The following is a 19,035-nucleotide window of genomic DNA, read 5'->3' on the forward strand; positions in this document are numbered from 1 at the left end:
CTGCTGTGAGAACTCTCTCAACCCCACCCACCTCCCAGGGTGTCTGTTGTGGGGGGAGAAGATAAAGGAGATTTTAAGCCACTGTGAGTCTCTGGTTCAGAGAGAAGGGCGGGGTATAAATCTGCAGTCTTCTTATTTGGATTTGGGAGTAAGCAGTGAAGTGGCTAAGTTTGCGGGTGACACTAAATTGTTCAGGGTGGTGAGAACCAGTGAGGATTGTGAAGCACTCCAAAGGGATGTCGAGGCTGGGTGAGCATCAACATGGCAGATGAGGTTCAACGTGGCCAAGTGCAAGGTAATGCACATTGGGGCCAAAAATCCTAACTATAAATACAAGCTGATGGGGTGTGAACTGGAGGAGACTGACCAAGAGAGAGATCTTGGGGTCATAGTAGATAACTCACTGAAAATGTTGAGACAGTGTGCGACTGCAATAAAAAAGGCCAGTGCTATGCTGGGAATTGTTAGGAAGTAATTGAAAACAAATCAGCCTGTATAAATTGATGGTGTGGCCTCATTTGGAGTACTGTGTACAATTCTGGTCATGGCCCCTCGAAAAAGATATAGCATTGGAAAAAGTGCAGAAAAGGGCAACTAGAATGATTAAAGGGTTAGAACACTTTCCTTATGAAGAAAGGTTAAAACACCTGGGGCTCTTTAGCTTGGAGAAACATCAGCTGTGGGGTGACATGATAGAGGTTTACAAGATTATGCATGGGATAGAGAAGATAAAGAAGTACTTTCCTCCCTTTTTCACAATACAAGAACTCGTAGGCAGTCAAGGAAATTGCTGAGCAGTCTGGTTAGAACGGATAAAAGGAACTTTTTCACTCAAAGGGTGATTAACCCGTGGAATTCACTGCCACAGGAGGTGGTGGCAGCTACAAGCATAGTCAGCTCCAAGAGGGGATTGGATAAGCATATGGAGCAGAGATCCATCAGTGGCTATTGGTGGAACTCTGTCTGGGGCAAGTAATGCTCTGTATTCTTGGTGCTTGGAAGGGGCAACAATGTGAGGACTTCTCGTGTCCTGGCCCCACTGATGGACCTCCTGATGGAACCTGGGTTTTTTGGCCACTGTGTGACACAGAGTGTTGGACTGGATGGGCCATTGGTCTGATCCAACATGGTTTCTCTTAGTAGGGCTTATTCCCAAGTGTGCAGAAGACTGTAGCCTTAGCATGATGGCACAGGATGGACCATTGTAATAAAACTGTCAAATGGGTTACTGAGACACTGAAGCAATGATCTTCAAAGCCTAATTCAGTGCAGTCATTGGATGATATATTACTGCCGTTTTCTTGTCTCTGGGATTCCCTGTATGGCACAATTCACTATCTAGCACATAACTCTGGCCAGAAGTACATGGGGCAGACTCCTGCTGTTTCAGGGGGAAAAAATATTAAGCTTCTGCTATCCCTTCAGGGCATTTTTTGTGTTTTTAAGATCTATTATCATATGTTCTGTTTGTCTATCCCAGTACAAAACTTAGCTAAACATTAAAAGAAAGCCCAGTCAGCCTGTCAGTTCCAAGAATTTGTGTAAAAAATCAGAATTTGGGTTTGGTTGCCAAAATTAAAAGCACATTATATGCATAATTTGCATGTCTGATAATGTGTAATATATGTAACCAAGTTCTTAAAGTTCAAACCCAGCTCACTATTTCACTTGGTGCTGTATGAGACTGCAGAATATACGCATATCCGTTCTGTAACTGCTACCCCCGTGTTCTGTTGAAGCAAAGCAGGCACACTGGGCGACACCAAAGCAGCAATAGCAGACGCAGTTCCATGTTGTGCTTTTTGCCCAATTTTCTCAATGATTATGATAAAGGTATATTTTTCTGTGTTGTTTCACAGTTGACCTCCATAGTAAAAATATCATTGATATATGTAAAAGAGCTCTGTTTTCTTAAACTAAAGGCTCAAATTTATCCATGCTGCCATTAATGTTTAAGCTTTTTCCTCACCTTAGTTTCTTATTAGAACTCATCAGTTGATACAATTCAGTTAATTGGGATTAATTGAAGAATCCATCCTTTCTTTTTATAGAATCACACACTAATTGTGAGGCCCTTACAGACTCCTTTAAAAGCCATCTGAGCAACATAAACCAGAGGGGAGGTAATCCCAACCATCCATAGTCTCATAATTTGCATTTTATTGTTCATTTTTAATAATAATTTAGTTTAGATCCACCTGCTGTAGGTCTTGAATAAAAGATTTAGACCTTTTGGGGATCAGGCCATGGAACTTGCCTGGCATTTTGGCCAGAAAGGCCCTGACCTAGGATCAAGCCATCATCCATGTCAATGACATCCCTGCTGCCACAGACTTCCAGCCTCAGCCTGCTGTGAAGATCTACATGTGATCCTGGCAATGATCTGGGTTTGCATACAGAAAATGTATAAAGCAGTTTTAGTTATTTCTGGGACTAGTAAGAGAAGTGATCATCATCAGAAGAAAAAGAAGATATTGGATTTCTATCCCGCCCTCCACTCCGAATCTCAGAGTGGCTCACAATCTCCTTTATCTTACTCCCCCACAACAGACACCCTGTGAGGTGGGTGGGGCTGAGAGGGCTCTCACAGCAGCTGCCCTTTCAAGGACAACCTCTGCCAGAGCTATGGCTGACCCAAGGCCATCCCAGCAGGTGCAATTGGAGGAGTGGGGAATCAAACCCGGTTCTCTCAGAAAAGAGTCCGTGCACTTAACCACTACACCAAACTGGCTCTCAGAACTACAGGACAGTCTGTACCAGAGATTTGTCAGAAACATGTGCTCCAGAGTAAGTATGATTGTCATCTCAGTGAGACTACCCTTATACCTTCACTTTGGAATGAAATGGCACAAGTGTTCTGGGGATGCTGGTTGTGCCTTTATTGTACCCTGATCCATCAGCTTCATACAGCAATGGCAAGCTCTGGAGATGAGGTATAAGCAAGCAGAGAGAAATTTATTTCAGATAAAACTGAAATTATATCACAGACATTTCCCCATACCTGGAAATCAAGAGTAGAATTAGACCACCATGAACAGAGCAGCTATTGGAAGCACATTAGCACAGTGCTCAAAAATTTGCATTGACTTTCAAGCCGAATTCAACGGCATTTGTTAGTCTTGACCTGCTGCATCATCCCCATCCATCATGATCTTCTGAGTGGCCTTTCCAAGTGCAATACAAATGTCAAAGATACTAATCAAGATTAGTTTTAAAGTACCCTATAACTCAAAAGAAACAATAGCAACCATTCAGCTAGAGTGACAGCATTACACCAATGAAGTCCCATGCTATCTTACTCCCACACAATGAAAGCAAACATACAAAATACAGAAGGCCTAAAACTTCTACAAACTATTCAAATTCTGGAAAGACTGCCCTGTTCTAGCAGCCTTAATATTCCTTCCCAATTTGACTGATATAGGCCTGGCCCTCCTCTCTTGATATTTTAGTTGGCAGCCGTGGTGGCACTGCTAGTTAGACTGCAAACTCAAAAGATTTACTAGGCAGAGCCTAGCTCTCTAGCTGCAGAGATGATGCATATTTCAAAATGAACAGTTCCATTATGGGAAACACATTTGCCAGATATATGTTCAGTGACAACACAAAATGCTTTTACATAGGCACATTTTAGTATTACTTGTGGCACAGAGATGGTAATCAAATTGGGCAAAATGACAGACAGCAGTGCTTATGAGCATCTGAAGAAGAGACTGGATTTATATCCTGCTCTTTACTACCCGAAGGAGTCTCAGAGCGGTTTACAATCTCATTTTTCTTCCCCTCCCCACAACAGACACTCTGTGAGGTAGATAGGCCTGAGAGAGCTCTCCCAGAACTGCTTTTGAGCTAACAGCTCTGAGAGAACTTGTGGCAGACCCAAGGTCACATCAGCAGATGCATGTGAAGGAATGGGGAATCAAACCTGGTTCTCCCAAATAAGAATCCACACTTAACCACTACACCAAACTGAGGCAATAACCACTGTAAATAACCACTGATGTGGCCAACAAACATGAAAGTCATTCCTTTTCTGATAGTTTGGTGACTCACACTAAGTCTTTACCAGGGCAGTGGCTAGCTGTCAACTCTACTCTTGTAGTCACTTCCGTGATGCCTGTGTGCACCTACACCTTTTGTCTACAAACGGGTGGCTTCCTCACTACTTGTTATGCATTGTACTGACATTACAGGTTGCATTAATCAAAGATGGAATTGAACCTCATGGATTGAGCAACAGCTGGCATTTGTTTCCAAGATCTATATGTAGAGGAAAAATTGAAGCTAGAACTGCTCTTGTTTCTGCCTATCAGTCTCCTCAGCTACTAAGTATGTGAGAAGAGAGGAAAATAAGCTAAACAAATCAGGTCTCCATTTTTGATACTCCTGTCTATTAATTGGTGCATGCTTGCAGAAGGCCTAATCTGTACATGATGTGATTGTAGGGTGTCTTTGGAATTTGGGAGTGTTTTTATTGATAAAATCATAATAAATCCAAATTTTTGTAAAGAATACATAGGATACCAACTAGTCTTGCACTAGTACGAGCTTCAGATTAGTATTAGCTGATAACTCCTTTACTGCAAGACGTTTTAGCTGTTATCAGCATATATTTGTATTTACTAAACAAGTGTTTTTTAAACAGTGTTTGGGATGAATAGAGGAATGTGAAAGGCACCACCAGGGAGATATGCCTTCGCTAAGGGAGCCTCAACAGTAACCCACCCTGCTCTACATAAATCGCCCCAGTACAAGTGTAACAGCCTACAAACATACTGCTGTCTGCAATACATCCAGACTGCTCATGGACAAAGCTCCTCTCTTACTAAGCCCAAATCATGTACATTTAAAAGAAAATAAAGTTGTATGTTTAGACATTATCTAGAAGAAAAACCATATACCATTAAGCTTATTTAAAAAGAATATTGTCTGTCTCGATACCAAATATTTTACAGTGATGCTTTAAGAACCATTAATATATTGCACATCATAATTTAAACTTTTTAATGTCATTCTCTATAAAGTTCATTCATTATCAGCACAGACCATATAGATACAGAATTGTAACTACATCCTCGCATATTTAAAGAACAAGATACATAAATAGGTTAAAAAGCTACACCACACACAATAGTTGTATCATGTCCAATTTGACATTGGATTAAGGTTACAGTAGTGGCTTTTTGTTCTTCCACAGAATGTACAGATGGTACCACATAACAGAGCTGTGCAAATTGTGGTTCTGGGTGGAGGGAAAGAAACAACTACCTCCTTTTTCCTGCCCCACTTTTCCCTGCTTTACTGCTACTACCACTAGACTTGCTAGAAGATTTTGAAGAGAAAAGTCTTGTCATGAACTCTGATACATCAGGCAGCTCATGGTTAGAGTTCAGCATGTTCATCGATTGCTCCATTTCCTAAACGTACACACAAAAAAAGAATATGTAAATGAAATTGCAGGACACCATTTCCAAATAATATCTGAAAACACATCCAATAGTTTCATTGTTCTTTCAGTGGTTGTCATTTCACAGCTGCTCTCTACCATATACTCCCACTACAGATTTCTTTAGACAGCCACAGCCCAAACTACAACTTAAAAATAAAAAAATAGTAATATAAAGATGAAAAGAAAGATCTAAAAGCAGAAAGCAAGATAACCATGTCTAGAGTAGTTGTATAAGGTAAATGCATGCTACCTAAAGCTTTACACTTCTAATTTCAAATACAAAAACTGCTCCTCTTATATTAAAAAAATTCAACAGAAGTTTCTGAACTTCTACTTTTAAAATGCCAGTTTAGCATTATTTCCTAACATGCCTTTTTTCAGGAATAAGCATTTTTACAAAATCATTTCTTTCCAACCATTTGCTTGTATTTAAATAATACCTGGCAACTGTCTTTAAATAGTCTAAGCTTTATGTGAGTGATCTGAACTTCTGATTGTGTTTTATGCCACAATCTTGACAACCCCTTTGAATTGGAAAGTTTAGAAAATTACTAACAGAAAACATTATGTCAGTTAACCAAGTTCTTCCACAGAAATGTGCAGCCAAGACTCTTTCAGCTTGGAGCTTCCTAATGGACAACTGATTTGCTACCCAAAAGAGAGCAGCTCATGTGTTAATTTCACATGACCAAATAGGTGACCACATGAACAGTTCAATGTCTCCTAGGGAAGCTATAACATTTTACCTTTTACTGAGCATGTAGTTAAACAAGAAGCTTTAAACATCTCAGGATTTATGCCGTAATAGGTGTAACCTGAAAATAACCTGGGCACCTGTAGACAACTACTAAAGACAGTGGTTATTCAGAGGAAAGGGAAATCAATACCAACTGAACCCCCAAAAGCAGCAGCCAAAAACAGACAGTAACAGTGCTAAATAGAGAAGATTTAGTAAACACCTTGAATCTCCATTTTGTTCTAGCCCTCCTCTATTCGGCATAATGCATGGTGAAAGGACAATAAGTTAGGATAATATAGTAACCATCATAGTTTAATTTCATGTTACAATGGATCTGTTATAGTAGATTGTGGCTAGGATATTTTATTGAGATGAACAGGAAAAAAACAGGTTGGAACAACTCAACAGATATTCATAGAACATTAGGAGAAATCAGTAGTTTTTCTATGATACAAGAGGTAACTAGTGATACATTTATACATGCACACACACAAATAAAGACTTTGCCCAATGATCAAAGCACCACCCAACTCAAAGATGAGGTCTCTACTTAATGGCTCTTCTGGATGAACATTTCTCACCAGACCTCCCATGTCAAGCTGTTCCTGCTGTCATCACAGAATTCTTAGGCAGCTACTTTTCTCAGTTAGCAGACAAGACTGGATCCTCTTAGCAGTCATCCCAATAAATTTGGCAGAAGCAGAGTCCATTACGATTGCCTCTGTGTTTCCAGCATCCAGATGGAAACCCAAATTCATGAAGGCCTTCCAAGTACACCTCCCTATCATCTTCTCAATAACACAACAAAAGGGCTGATGGGTATGCTCCCACATGATTTCTGCATAGATGGGATTGTAAAACATACAGTGGATCACAATCCCTTTAATAGATGGGAACAGAAAGCTGCTGAAGTTCTTGGTGAAAGGAAAAAGACTATCCTGATGCACTCAGTGTTAAGCACAATAATTCTGTCCTATCATGCTTGGTCTGTGTTCTTCTGCTCATAATATATTTATCCTTTCCTGCATCCCTTTAATGCTGGCCTTTTCTGTTCTTTCACAGAATACTGTCCAACTGTCTCTACAGCTAAATATGAAGCAGCATTTTCTGAATAAGTTATACCAAAATATATACTCTGAATAAATTTATTCTACTAAGCATCTCTTCAAAATCTCAATTTCCTGTAGCAGGCTTGGTACTGCTATGCCTCACCATGCTCTTGTCTTTCTGACTGACTCACAGTTGTATTTCTACCAGAGCAGCAACTAAGTCAGCATGTTTTAGCAGACTCTTTCTGGCCCACATTACAGATTGCTTTGGTTTTTCTATTTTTGTCATTCAGAGAAATTTCAATAACAGTTATGCAAACCTTACTCACCCGCCGCATATCAGGATCACTTGTGTTGACAACTTTAGGCAGCAATACGAAGATCAGCAATGGAAGGATCATCATCATAACCTTAAATATATTCAAGAATGTTAATTTCTCTCAGACATATCTTTTTTGGGTGGAAGAGGGTGTCACAAATTAAAATCACAAATATGGATGAAGCTTATTTCCTAAAGCTTCAGAACTTCTGCAGTTAGTTCTAAAAGCAGTTCACATACTGGTGTAAAAAGAGGAAGCAGTCAGGCATTCTTCCATCATATCTGGGACCTTACTAAAAACCATTTCTCTGAGAACCTTTGTTGTATATTTTATTTTAAACTTCTGGGAGGCAATCTTACATTGGAAAATGAGGGAACGGACAACCCAAAATAGATTGAATCCTACCTGCTTTCCTTCTGATGTAAGAAAGAGAACTGTGAAACCCATGTGAAATGGGAATGCAGTGTGAAGGGAACTGGGTAAGATTACCCTGCTTCCTCCTTGTGCCAACAGAAAAGCTGGTAGTAACTAAATCAATAATGATGTCACACAGCAGCTAATTTACAAAATTGTAACTTTCCAGCAAGCATTACATGGTTTAACAGCAGATACAACTATATAAGCCTCTGAGACAAAGACCAGTAACATTCGAAGTACAGAAATGAATCTAGGAGCACTCAAGTGTTTTGACATTCACAGCTTTACTGATGGGTGTATTTAAGATAACTAAGGTTACTTCAGCTTTGTTCAGCTTCATCTACTGACAGGCTGCCAGCATTCAGTCTCCTGAGCAAGCACTAACTGAATGTGGACTAATAAACTGAAGCTTAATTCCGACAAGATGAAAGTGCTATTGTTGAGTGGAAGATGTGATTTGGGACAAGGCATCGCTCATTCTGGGTTCCAATCTCCTTGAAGGACAGGTCCATAGATTAGGAGTGATCTTGTTCCAAGGCTTCCTGCTGGAGAAGCAGGTGGCGGCTGTGGCTGGGAGTGCCTTTTGCCAGCTTCAAATGGCTAGCGAGCTGCAGCCTTTCCTGCGCAGAAAAGATCTGCCCAATGTAAATAAGATTACATAATGTGGGATATTTGAGAGTTCAGACCTCAGCATCCTATTCTCACCTAGCAGCCCTTATGCACGCTGCACATTAAGACAACAAATGATAGGAATTCACATGGAATTATATATTACTTTAATATTACCTATTATGGAACAAATGAAACAACCTGCAAGCAACCATATAAATGGTCACCAATTTCCATAATCCTCATGACTGCTGGTGCCAAAGGATACCATAATCTAACAGACAGAAGAAACTATACAAATAATGAGTATTAGCCATATAAAAGCTGAATGACCAAGGAAAACCAATAGCCTGCCCTTCTTAAAGAATGGCTTGATTATTCCTGTCAGCAGAGGACCCAGCTTTTTAGCAGGCTTTTTGCAGCCACGATCTGCACGGCTGAACAAGATCTATATTTATGTCAAGTAACTGCATGAGCACAGCAGTTTATGATGAACCTCACAACTGATGTATGTGTTTCCATGCTAGCTTCAAGTCAAATGAACTGGTGTTCAGCCACATGAATGGCAGCTATGATTTTGATAAGCTGTGGTTGCCTGGCATCAAATCTCTCCTCAAGCTTGTCCTGAGCAGCAGCCTCAGACTTTATGTTCAAATACACAAAATACATGCATGCCCTACCATTTCCATGATGTGGTTCCATGTCTCTCCCTCTCCTTCCCCATGCCAAATGTATAGATAGGGCATGCTAGGAATTTTGGTACATATTTAAGACTTTAATACCTAGTTGTAATTCGTATTTCCAAATGCTGTATTCAGTATTAGTGTAATGTCTGCTCTTTTTATAGAAACATGAGATACTACAGCTGCAGAGAGGATGCCTTTTAAAGGTTGTATTGCTTCATAATTATTCTGTCTTCTCCTAGCTGCTTGTATGGAAATAAATTCACGTTAAGATGATGCAACCATCTCTCTAGAGATATCTCTTGTACATCCAGAGACAATACTTGCCTGAAAACAAACAAGCATCGTTTAATGATATCTGCTTACTGCATTACTTTCCACTTGAAAGGACGTAATTAATATGTGCCTGTTTAATTTTCTTAAGTTCCTACAACACAACTTTTGAAATATTGAGATTGAACACCTGCATGTGTGCTTCCATACATACCATGGGATTCATTAAGAAATCCGTCCATCCCCAAGACTCTCTCTTTATAAAGTAAGAAGGGGGTCCAGAAGATTTCATCTGAAGTGGGTATGGCAGTCTGACAACTTCTGATGTTTTGATGTAATTTACATATCTTGCTCTGCAGAGAATTTAAAAACATTTTATCTACACAATTTCATCAGCAAATTGTAACAAGTCATTCTAGCATCATATTCTTTCTAATGAGTACATTTTATACTTAAGCTACCACTTAAATATCGTTCAAAAGGATCTGAGCACCTTAAATGTGTGGAGGACTATTTGTATTTACTCCATTTATACCCCATTTTTCTCCTCAATACGGATCCAAGGTGACTTACATAGTTATCCTTTCCTCCATTTTATTCTCATGAAAACATCATGAGGCATGTTAGGCTGAGAGTGGGTGACTGGCCTAAGGTCACCCAGCAAGCTTCCATGGCAGACTAGAGATATGAACCGGGGTCTCCCAAATCCTAGACCAACACTCTAGCCATTACACTATACTGGACTACAGGCACAGTCATACTTTTATCCTGTGGCTTCTGTATTAGAGTTGTACCCTAAGTTCACACACCCTGAGTTTTTTGTACAACTTTTATTTCCCTAGAGGCCTAAGCATGATTTATAGTTTTGTGTTTCCCTCTCAGATTTCTGACTTGGGAAGTCTGCACCACATGCAAAACTGTTATTGTAATATAGTGACTAGAGATGAGAATGCCTGGAAATTTTGAAGACATGGGAGCAGGTGGTGGGAAATGGGTATATGCTACCCTGAGCCTCTTGAAGGAAGAGTGGGAAAATGCACTAAATAAATGCATGTAAGGTAATCTGACTCTGGTAGGTATTATAAATCTATCAAATTGACACTAGTCCATTATATATATTAAAAGTACAGATATGGCTAATACTTCAGAATCAAGAACCCAGGAGTCAAAAATACTGCCCAATTACTCAGCAATAACTATGTTACACATTATGGATTGAATCCAACCAGCTTTTCAACTGGTGAACCGTGGAAGAGAAAACTTTCTCTAACGACTAAAATCCTGGGGATCATTGGACCTGCATGGACAAAACCCATGTAAAACGGGAGCCAGGATAAAGAGGGAAATCAGATGAGATTTCAACTAGTAACATAGAGATCAATCCAGCTGACTTTTTTTGCACAAAGTCAGCTGGATTGATCTCTATGTTACTAGTTGAAAACCATTCTATAGTCCATTAGCAAAGAAATTTAGCCAAGTCAGTAAGCTTTTTAAACAGATAAAAATCTACTCTTTTCATTTCATCTGTGAATTTGTGACAAAATGCACAGTAAACAATGGGAAACTGTGTAGCACAACAATTTGGTAAAGAAATTTGGTAAAGACACTTTCTTCAACTTTTAAGCTCCACCTGCAGCTGCACAGAAATCCTTGCATGAGGTAAAGTAAAAAACAAACATAGATCCACAGTGCCTGAAAACACACACTCACTCATTGCAATCATGAATATCTGTTGGCTATGGAAGCGCCAGTCTATATTCATTCAAGCAGTGCAAACACTTTATAGCTGCTTCTCCCTAGCAGTTGTCAACACTGTCTTTTAACAAAAAGAACCAGAATCACAAACACCTGTAGTACTGATTTAAAGAGACATCACCATACAAGTTATTATCACATTACAGAGAATCACAAGAATGCATCTGATTACATGGCATGCAACCTTTTACAAACATAAATCTGTGTTGGCTGTAAAAGCTTCAGTCTGTGCCACTCAACAGAAGTGATGCGCCCACTTTATGGCTAAAATGGAGTATGCCTTAGCATTTGTCATCCTTTACCCATCTATAGTACTTTCCAATGTCAATTTAAAGAGACATAACCATACCGATCATTGTTACAAAAATTTACAAAAATGCAACTAATTCCATGGCCTGATTCAATCCTGTTGGAACGAATGTTTTGGGGGTATGTATCCAATAATATTCTCTTCTTAAAAGATGTTTCTGGATATCAATCTGCACATAGGGTCTGGACACACATTTCTCAAGAACTGAAAAAGTAAAGTCATTAGAACCCGGCTAAACTGACCTGTAGCCACCTAACCACCTTATATATGACTGTGAACTGTAGCACCTTAACTTAATTTTAATTTATAATAGCTGTTTTATCTATTTTAACTAACCTATGTAACCTAATTGTATCTTAATCTGTTTTGTCTTGATTGTATTTTATTCAAATCATGGTTGTCCCATGTCTGTGAGCCGCCCTGAGCCTGCCTTTGGCGGGGGAGGGCGGGATACAAAAATAAACTTACTTACTTACTAATTAGGGGCATGCCTTGCCTCCAGAAAATGCTGATAGAGGGGGATATCCACATTCAGTGTCCTGATGCGGGATCTGTGCTCGCAGATAGTCACCCGCACCGCTCTGATAGATGATCCCACATATAGTTTCTTTTGGAAGCACATGTCGTTAACGCAGATAATTTCTTTCTTGTAATGTGGTAAAACTACATGAGCCACAAGGGAATGCCCCTTTAAAGTTGTAAAATCATCTCTTAGGTTGCCAAATATCAGCTCTAATCAACACATTGTGAATACTTTTAGTCTTTCTCATTCCAATAAATGGAAATTGGTGGAGGTCCTGAGCTTCTTGATTTGGCTGCAGCGTCCATTCCTTTATTATTCTTCAATGATCCACTTCAAGATAATTTTGGAAGAGTACTTGGACTGTGCATTGATATTATTTATGGACATTATTTGTTTAATCTTATGGACAGCGCCTATTTGTCAGCTACATTTATTTTCTTTATTACAATATTCTAGAGGTTGGATACAGAAATTTTTGTCATAATTGTTCCTTATTGACATAGTATTATTGTGCTACACAGTTTTTCATTGTTTATCAGCAATTCAAACTGTGGTTCTTACTTGGTTTTACAAAATACACAGTAACACACTTTGTTCTTTACCTGAACAACGTAATCCCAAGTTTAATGGAAAGTTACTATAAGGAAAAAATTAAGTCTCACGGTTGCCATTACCTTTGTTGTCAGATATATTAAGAACATTTAACATACTATATCCCCAACTCTTCATTTTTATTTACAAAATTTTTCCTATGATTTTTAGAAGGATGTCTGAACTATAATGAAGTTTAAATTTTGCATTTCAAATACACATACTTTCAGAACACTGTAATCATTATTGAGGCCAATGATACATAATAGATACTTGCTGACCAAGCATAGTTGCATTTTTAGTCAAGTAAGAAGTCGGCCGACTACAGTGATAGAATATGGTTCATTCCAAAGTTTCAGGTAATGAATACATATAGAACAGAATGTTCTCAATCAACAAAACACAAAGTATTGATTTAATAGCAATTCCCTGGCCTAAATCTTGCTGTTAAGCCGTGTATGTATGTACACTTGAAATAATTCTTCCTGAACTAGACGAAACATATAGCATGACATAAGTATTCCTGATGAAAATCAAATGTTTCTGAAGAAGTTATTGACAAAAAATGACTAGCTGTTTTCTTCCTACCTTCACCCTACCTAGAAAATCAGTGTTTCAATAGATTAAGATGTCACACCTCATTTTGCCTTTTGATGTGATGTCCACTCGTACTGGTTCAAATTTATAAGCTGGAGATATAACTTCAACCACGTATGATCCAGAAGGGATATCATGAACCACAAAGCTTCCATCTGTCCTGATAAAACAAAGATTAACATATATTTAACTACCACAGAAGAGATGCAATATTTTAAACATGTTATGGATATTTTAGACATCCCAGTACTACATGCATTTGTCAAGATAGGAATTACAACGATTATTTACCAATTTATAACCCTATATGCCACTGATCTCAGATGTGGTGCTCATGGGCATCATAATGCCCACTAACATGTTTCCTGGTTTCCTCTTGTTCAAAGCAAGTCAAAGAAACTGGCTTTCTTCCATCTCACTAAAAAGCATCAATTTATGGATCTGGAGTACCCAGCTTGCTGAGGAGAAAGTGTAGATGACTGGGAAAGGCTATGGCAAACCACCCCGTAACAAGTCTGCCGTGAAAACGCTGTGAAAGCAACATCACCCCAGAGCCAGAAACGACTGGTGCTTCCACAGGGGACTACCTTTACCTTTTTTTTAGCACTTATTCAGAAAGCTGTTTCCATCATAGGTTGATACTTGGTTTAGAATCTTCCAGAATTTTGATTGCCCCCTATTTTGTTAAAGTGCCTATTTTGTGATTGGTCCTAATGCCCACTGCAGTTACGGTACTTTTAGTAGCATCCATTAGCCTCCCTCAAAATTTCAGAAGTGTCCAAAGGCTCAATAAGGTTAGAATTCTTTGGTTTATACCACTGACCCACAACATCACTGAGCTGGTGCAGGATAGTAGTAATGAGCAGGAAATTTACATTTAGATCTAAGGATCACTAAAAAAAAAAAGGTAGTCCCCTGCATAAGCACCAGTCATTTCCGACTCTGGGGTGATGTCACATCATGACGTTTTCATGGCAGACTTTTTACGGGGTGGTTTGCCATTGCCTTCCCCAGTCATCTACACTTTCCCCCCAGCAAGCTGGGTATTCATTTTACTGACCTCAGAAGGCTGGAATGCTGTCAACCTTGAGCCTGCTACCTGAACCCATCTCCCATTGGGATCAAGCTCAGGTTGTGAGCAGAGTTTGGACTGCAGTACTGCAGCTTTACCATGCTGTGCCATGGGGCTCCTTTATGGATCACTAGAGGGCCTTAAAACAAGCCATATATATTCAGTACCAGATTCCTGATTTGTAATATGGAAATAAGAAAATGTCTACCTTACATAACTGTTTTTAACAATGCTAAGTTTCTGTGTGAGAAGTGCTTTGAATTTTTTCTAAAAGGCAGTTATAACCATAGTGCAAATTTGTAGAAACTGAAAGTCAAAGGGAAGACTGGCACATTTTTCATGCCCTTCTGCTACTACAAGATGAACTTTTAAAGCAATTCTCTGAATGCAAATGTATAGAAAAAGATACAGTTACTCTGAGGCTGGTAACCCACAACAGGTTCTAAAAGGATGAATCCTTGAGCAGGCCCAAGAAGAATCCAAGGTTGTGCTCACAAGCTCAGTTCTGGAAACACTACAGATAGCCAGCTCCCAAATCCTCACCATCAATCTGATAATATAGGAAGACTTACCATCGCACAAGCAACAGATATAAAGGCAACTAATTTCAAGTGATCAGAAAATACAAGAAACTACTCTGTAAAGGAGAAACCTTATCTAATGTTGAAAGACAGCAGAACTGCAGGACCAGGATTACTCAAACGTATCTCTGTGGGTTGTGCCGGCCAGTCACCTAGAGTGTGGCTGTGGGCACTGATTGGGGCCCTCCCTCCCACCTTTGCCTCCTTGGCGAGGGAAACACGCGAGCTCCTGAGCCTCAGAGCACACGCACTGCCCAGCTGCCATTGCTTCTGGAAACAGATCCAGGAGGCTGAGCAATGGTGGCCGGGTGGCGCACACGCTATGAGGCACTGAGTGACAGTGGCTGGGTAGCACGCATGCTCTAAGGAGCAGAAGCTGTGCTGCTGTCGTGGGGCTCACTCTTGTCAGGGGTGAGGGGGGGGGGAGGAATGCTGTGGGCAGCGGGGCAAGGGCTCACCTTGGGCACCATACGCCCTGAAGCTGGCCCTGCTTACATTGCACAGAGCAGATATGTTTGCCATCCACATTTATGCGGCTATGAATTACAAATGTTTTAATTTATTCAGACTGCCATTTCCTACAGTGTCCAATTCACTTTAGGCTTAGTTAAAGATACAGTATAAAGACTACAGGAAATTTTACAGTTTATGCATAAACAAGAAAGGCATCTTTGCAAGAGGATGAATAGCCAAGCTTCCTGGGTCTTTTATCACATACGCCCTTGTGTTCATTAGAGGGCTAAATGAATGGGGAGCAGTTTGTAAAGAACAAGACTTGCTTTGCCTAGTCTCAAAAATTTGTTGGTCTTAAAGATGCCACTGGTCTCAAACTTTATTCTGCTGCTTCAGACCAACAATGGCTACCCACCTGAATCTAAAAGTTGGTGTGTTTGAGTGTAAAAAAAGAAAAGGAAGAAAGCATCCTACTTCACCTTCAGACTAACATGTACTCCAAAAGGAGGTTTCTCCTTTATAAAGTGAACATTTGCGTTTGGTCACTACCTAGGGCAATACAGGAAGTAGGTGTGACACTAATAATTAATGATGAAGCAGACATTACCCCACAGTTGCCTGTAACTCATCCAGTGACATTCTGAAAGCAAACACTAATGGCCCTTTTGCTTAGGGAAAGAATTACATTTACCCAGAAGTGATATGTTGCTTCAGGATAATTGTTGTAATCCAGCAGATTTAACAAGTGATGAAAGTACCATGGTTCTGCTGAGGCAGGCAATCCTTCTGAACCACATTCCATTTCTGTTTGATTCCAAATTACTTTCATAAGAACAGCTTTGCTGAATAAGAACACTGACCCATCTAGTTCAGCATCAAGTTTCCTTAACAAACTGCAGGCCTACAGCATGAGCATTCTAGCCAAAATTTATCTCTGAATCTGTCCTACCAATGGCATTTAGAGACACTACTTCAAATCATTCAGTTACCTTGGTTAACAGTCACTGATCTGTCTTCCATGAAATTGCCAAATCCTTTTTAAAAGTCACCTAAACTAGCACCCAATAGCACAACCTGTGTTAACACAGGCCAAAAGTAATTACAGATTACATGCAGTATTCACATTTTTCTATCATAAATCCATATTATTTGGTTCTAGTATTCTAGTATTTTTGAAGATATTTTTTCCTTATTTTGCTTCTCTATATCATGCATAGTATTAGAGAATATGTTCCCTGTTGTTCATATTTTTTTTAAAAGTCCCTTTTTAAAAAAGGGTCCAGTTGTTTCAGTTGTTCTTCTCTACATTTTCTTTGTGGGGATAGGGAGGTAATCGCACATATGCAAACTAGCCAGAGAATTAAGATGGATGTACCTCCAAACATGTTACTGAAATAATAGAAAACACTCACATTTGGAATACTGCATCATATTGATTCCTATATTGTTAATAAAAAGTAGGGGTAACCAAGACTGTACTTGTACAGATATCAGAGCCCAAATGGAAAACAAGCATAATAACAAAGGGACATGTTTTGTCCATTCCTTAGAGTAAAAAGCAAACCAGAGGTGCAGTAGCACCTTTGAAACTAATATTTATTCCAGCACAGGCTTTTGAGAGTCAGAGCTCAGTCTCCAAGGCAGCAATGGACTCTGGTTTTATTTTGTTGTTACAGACTGCCTTAAGAGTGCTTCCTCTGGGCAAGATGTTTGAAATCAGTACAAGCAGTGAGTAACAACTACACACCTTCTCAGCTCTAAAAACCTCAAGTGTAGCATTAAACATGCTCTACAGTACGCCCTGAAGGTTTCACGTAGACTAAGACATCGAAGACAGAGAAAATGATCCACCTCCAAAACAGTCTTCCCAGAAGCGCCCATTCACAGGGCCTACTCCCTTTTAATAGGAATCCGTGTGACAATCCAGCTCTTTAGAACAGGGTAGCCTAACAGCAGCCGGGGACACCACTGAGTGCGCCTGAATCAAGTTACGGGATCTCTCTCCAAGGCAAGAGCCGTGATGCGAAGGCCGGCCCACCGCTACTCACTTGAGGAAACCGACGTGCTCCTCCCCGTCCACAAGCACGCGAGCCCCCGCAATCCAGTCTTGGGGCTTCACTCCTGGCACCACTGCGCGACCCTCAATCTTAAACCGCTCCCCGGATCCCAGAGCCTCCCCGTTCCCGGCCACCTCCAAAGCCCAACACCTGGGAAGGAGCTGGGACGCCAACAAGACTAGCAGCGCTAGAGGGAGGCTGCGAGGCTCGGCAGCCATTATAGCCGCTCTGCGAGGCACCGAGAGGGAAACAACGGAGAACAGGAAAAGACCCTCTTTTCTAATGGCGCACGAGCATGACGTAAAACGCATGCGCCAAAGCAAAGCGCGCAGGCCTATGACGAATAAGGAAACGAGGGTGTCTATGGCAAGGGACATCAGTCTTAATTGATCTATAACAGAACTTCCGGTATTTATTTCCATGTTGTAGAATTCTGTGTTAAATGTAAAAATGCATCGGAAAAGGTTTTTTTTAAATCCGCCTCAAATAAAGGAGGATCCTTTATTTCAAATACTCAAGTCCTCTAGCTAATCATTATTTTCTTTTGATCCAGCTGCTATGTTTTTAAATGTCCCGCTGAAATTTCAACAGACGATAGACGCAGCGAGGGAAAGGTATTGGACTAAACAGTTTTAAAGGTTTTCATGAGTTTGATCTCGCTTTAACGTAGGCAAGAAAATAAGGAGTCTGGCAGAAGAACGGAAGTTAGTCTGGTTGCTTGGCAACTTCACACCCCCATATGAAGGCCTGTAGCCAGGATTTGAAAAGTTGCGGGGGGGGGGGGCGGCGGCATTTAACGGCTTTCCTCCCCTCTCTGCTGCAGCCTTGACTCAGGGCATCCAACTCAGGGTGCCTGACCTTCCCCCATCCCGCACCCCTTGTTGTTCAGTCACACAGTCGAATCCGATTCTTTGCGACCCCACGGACCAAGTCACTCCAGGCTTTCGTCTTCCACCATCCTCCGAAGTCTGCTCAAATTCATGTTAGTTATATCAGTAACGCTGTCCAGCCATCTCATCTTTTGCCATCCCCTTCTTTTGCCTTCTGTCTTTCCCAGCATCAGTATCTTCTCCAGTGAGTGCTCCCTTCTCATTTGGGGGCCAAAGTATTTGAGCTTCAGCTTCAGGATCTGACCTTCCAGGGAACAGTCCGGGTTGATTTCCCTTAGGACTGATTGATTTGATCTTCTCGCACCCCTTGAGGGCCCTTTAAATGGCATAGGAGGGGCAGCAGATGCTCCTGGGTACCGCTCCCGTGCATTTTAAATCAGGGGGGGGCAGCTCCCCAGCCTCTCAGCTTTCACCCCCACGGTGGTGGCAGGGGGGAGAGGGGAAGGTCATAGAAACAGAGAAGCCATGTTGGATCAGGCCAGTGGTCCATCCAGTCCAACACTGTGTCACACAGCGGCCAAAAAACCCCCCAAAACCCAAGTGCCATCAAGAGGTCCTAGAAGCCATTCCACTATGCCCCACCCAAGCACCAGAATACAGAGCTAATAGCCACTGATGGACCTCCGCTCCATATGCTTATCCATTCCCCTCTTGAAGCTATGCTTGT

General features: G+C 40.7%; 1 protein-coding gene across 1 annotated transcript; it reads right to left on the bottom strand.

The window, feature by feature from the left end:
• Positions 1-4,989: 4,989 nt before the first annotated feature.
• EMC7 (ER membrane protein complex subunit 7) lies at positions 4,990-17,862 on the bottom strand. The gene is made up of 5 exons (XM_060263248.1): positions 17,470-17,862; positions 13,356-13,475; positions 9,754-9,892; positions 7,567-7,647; positions 4,990-5,417 (listed from the first exon to the last, which is right to left on the bottom strand). The coding sequence occupies exons 1-5, from the start codon at positions 17,853-17,855 to the stop codon at positions 5,265-5,267; spliced, it is 879 nt and encodes a 292-aa protein (XP_060119231.1). The 5' UTR covers positions 17,856-17,862; the 3' UTR covers positions 4,990-5,264.
• Positions 17,863-19,035: the final 1,173 nt, after the last annotated feature.

This window comes from Heteronotia binoei, chromosome 21 (assembly GCF_032191835.1).
Source record: "Heteronotia binoei isolate CCM8104 ecotype False Entrance Well chromosome 21, APGP_CSIRO_Hbin_v1, whole genome shotgun sequence".
Classification (NCBI taxonomy): Eukaryota; Metazoa; Chordata; class Lepidosauria; order Squamata; family Gekkonidae; genus Heteronotia; species Heteronotia binoei.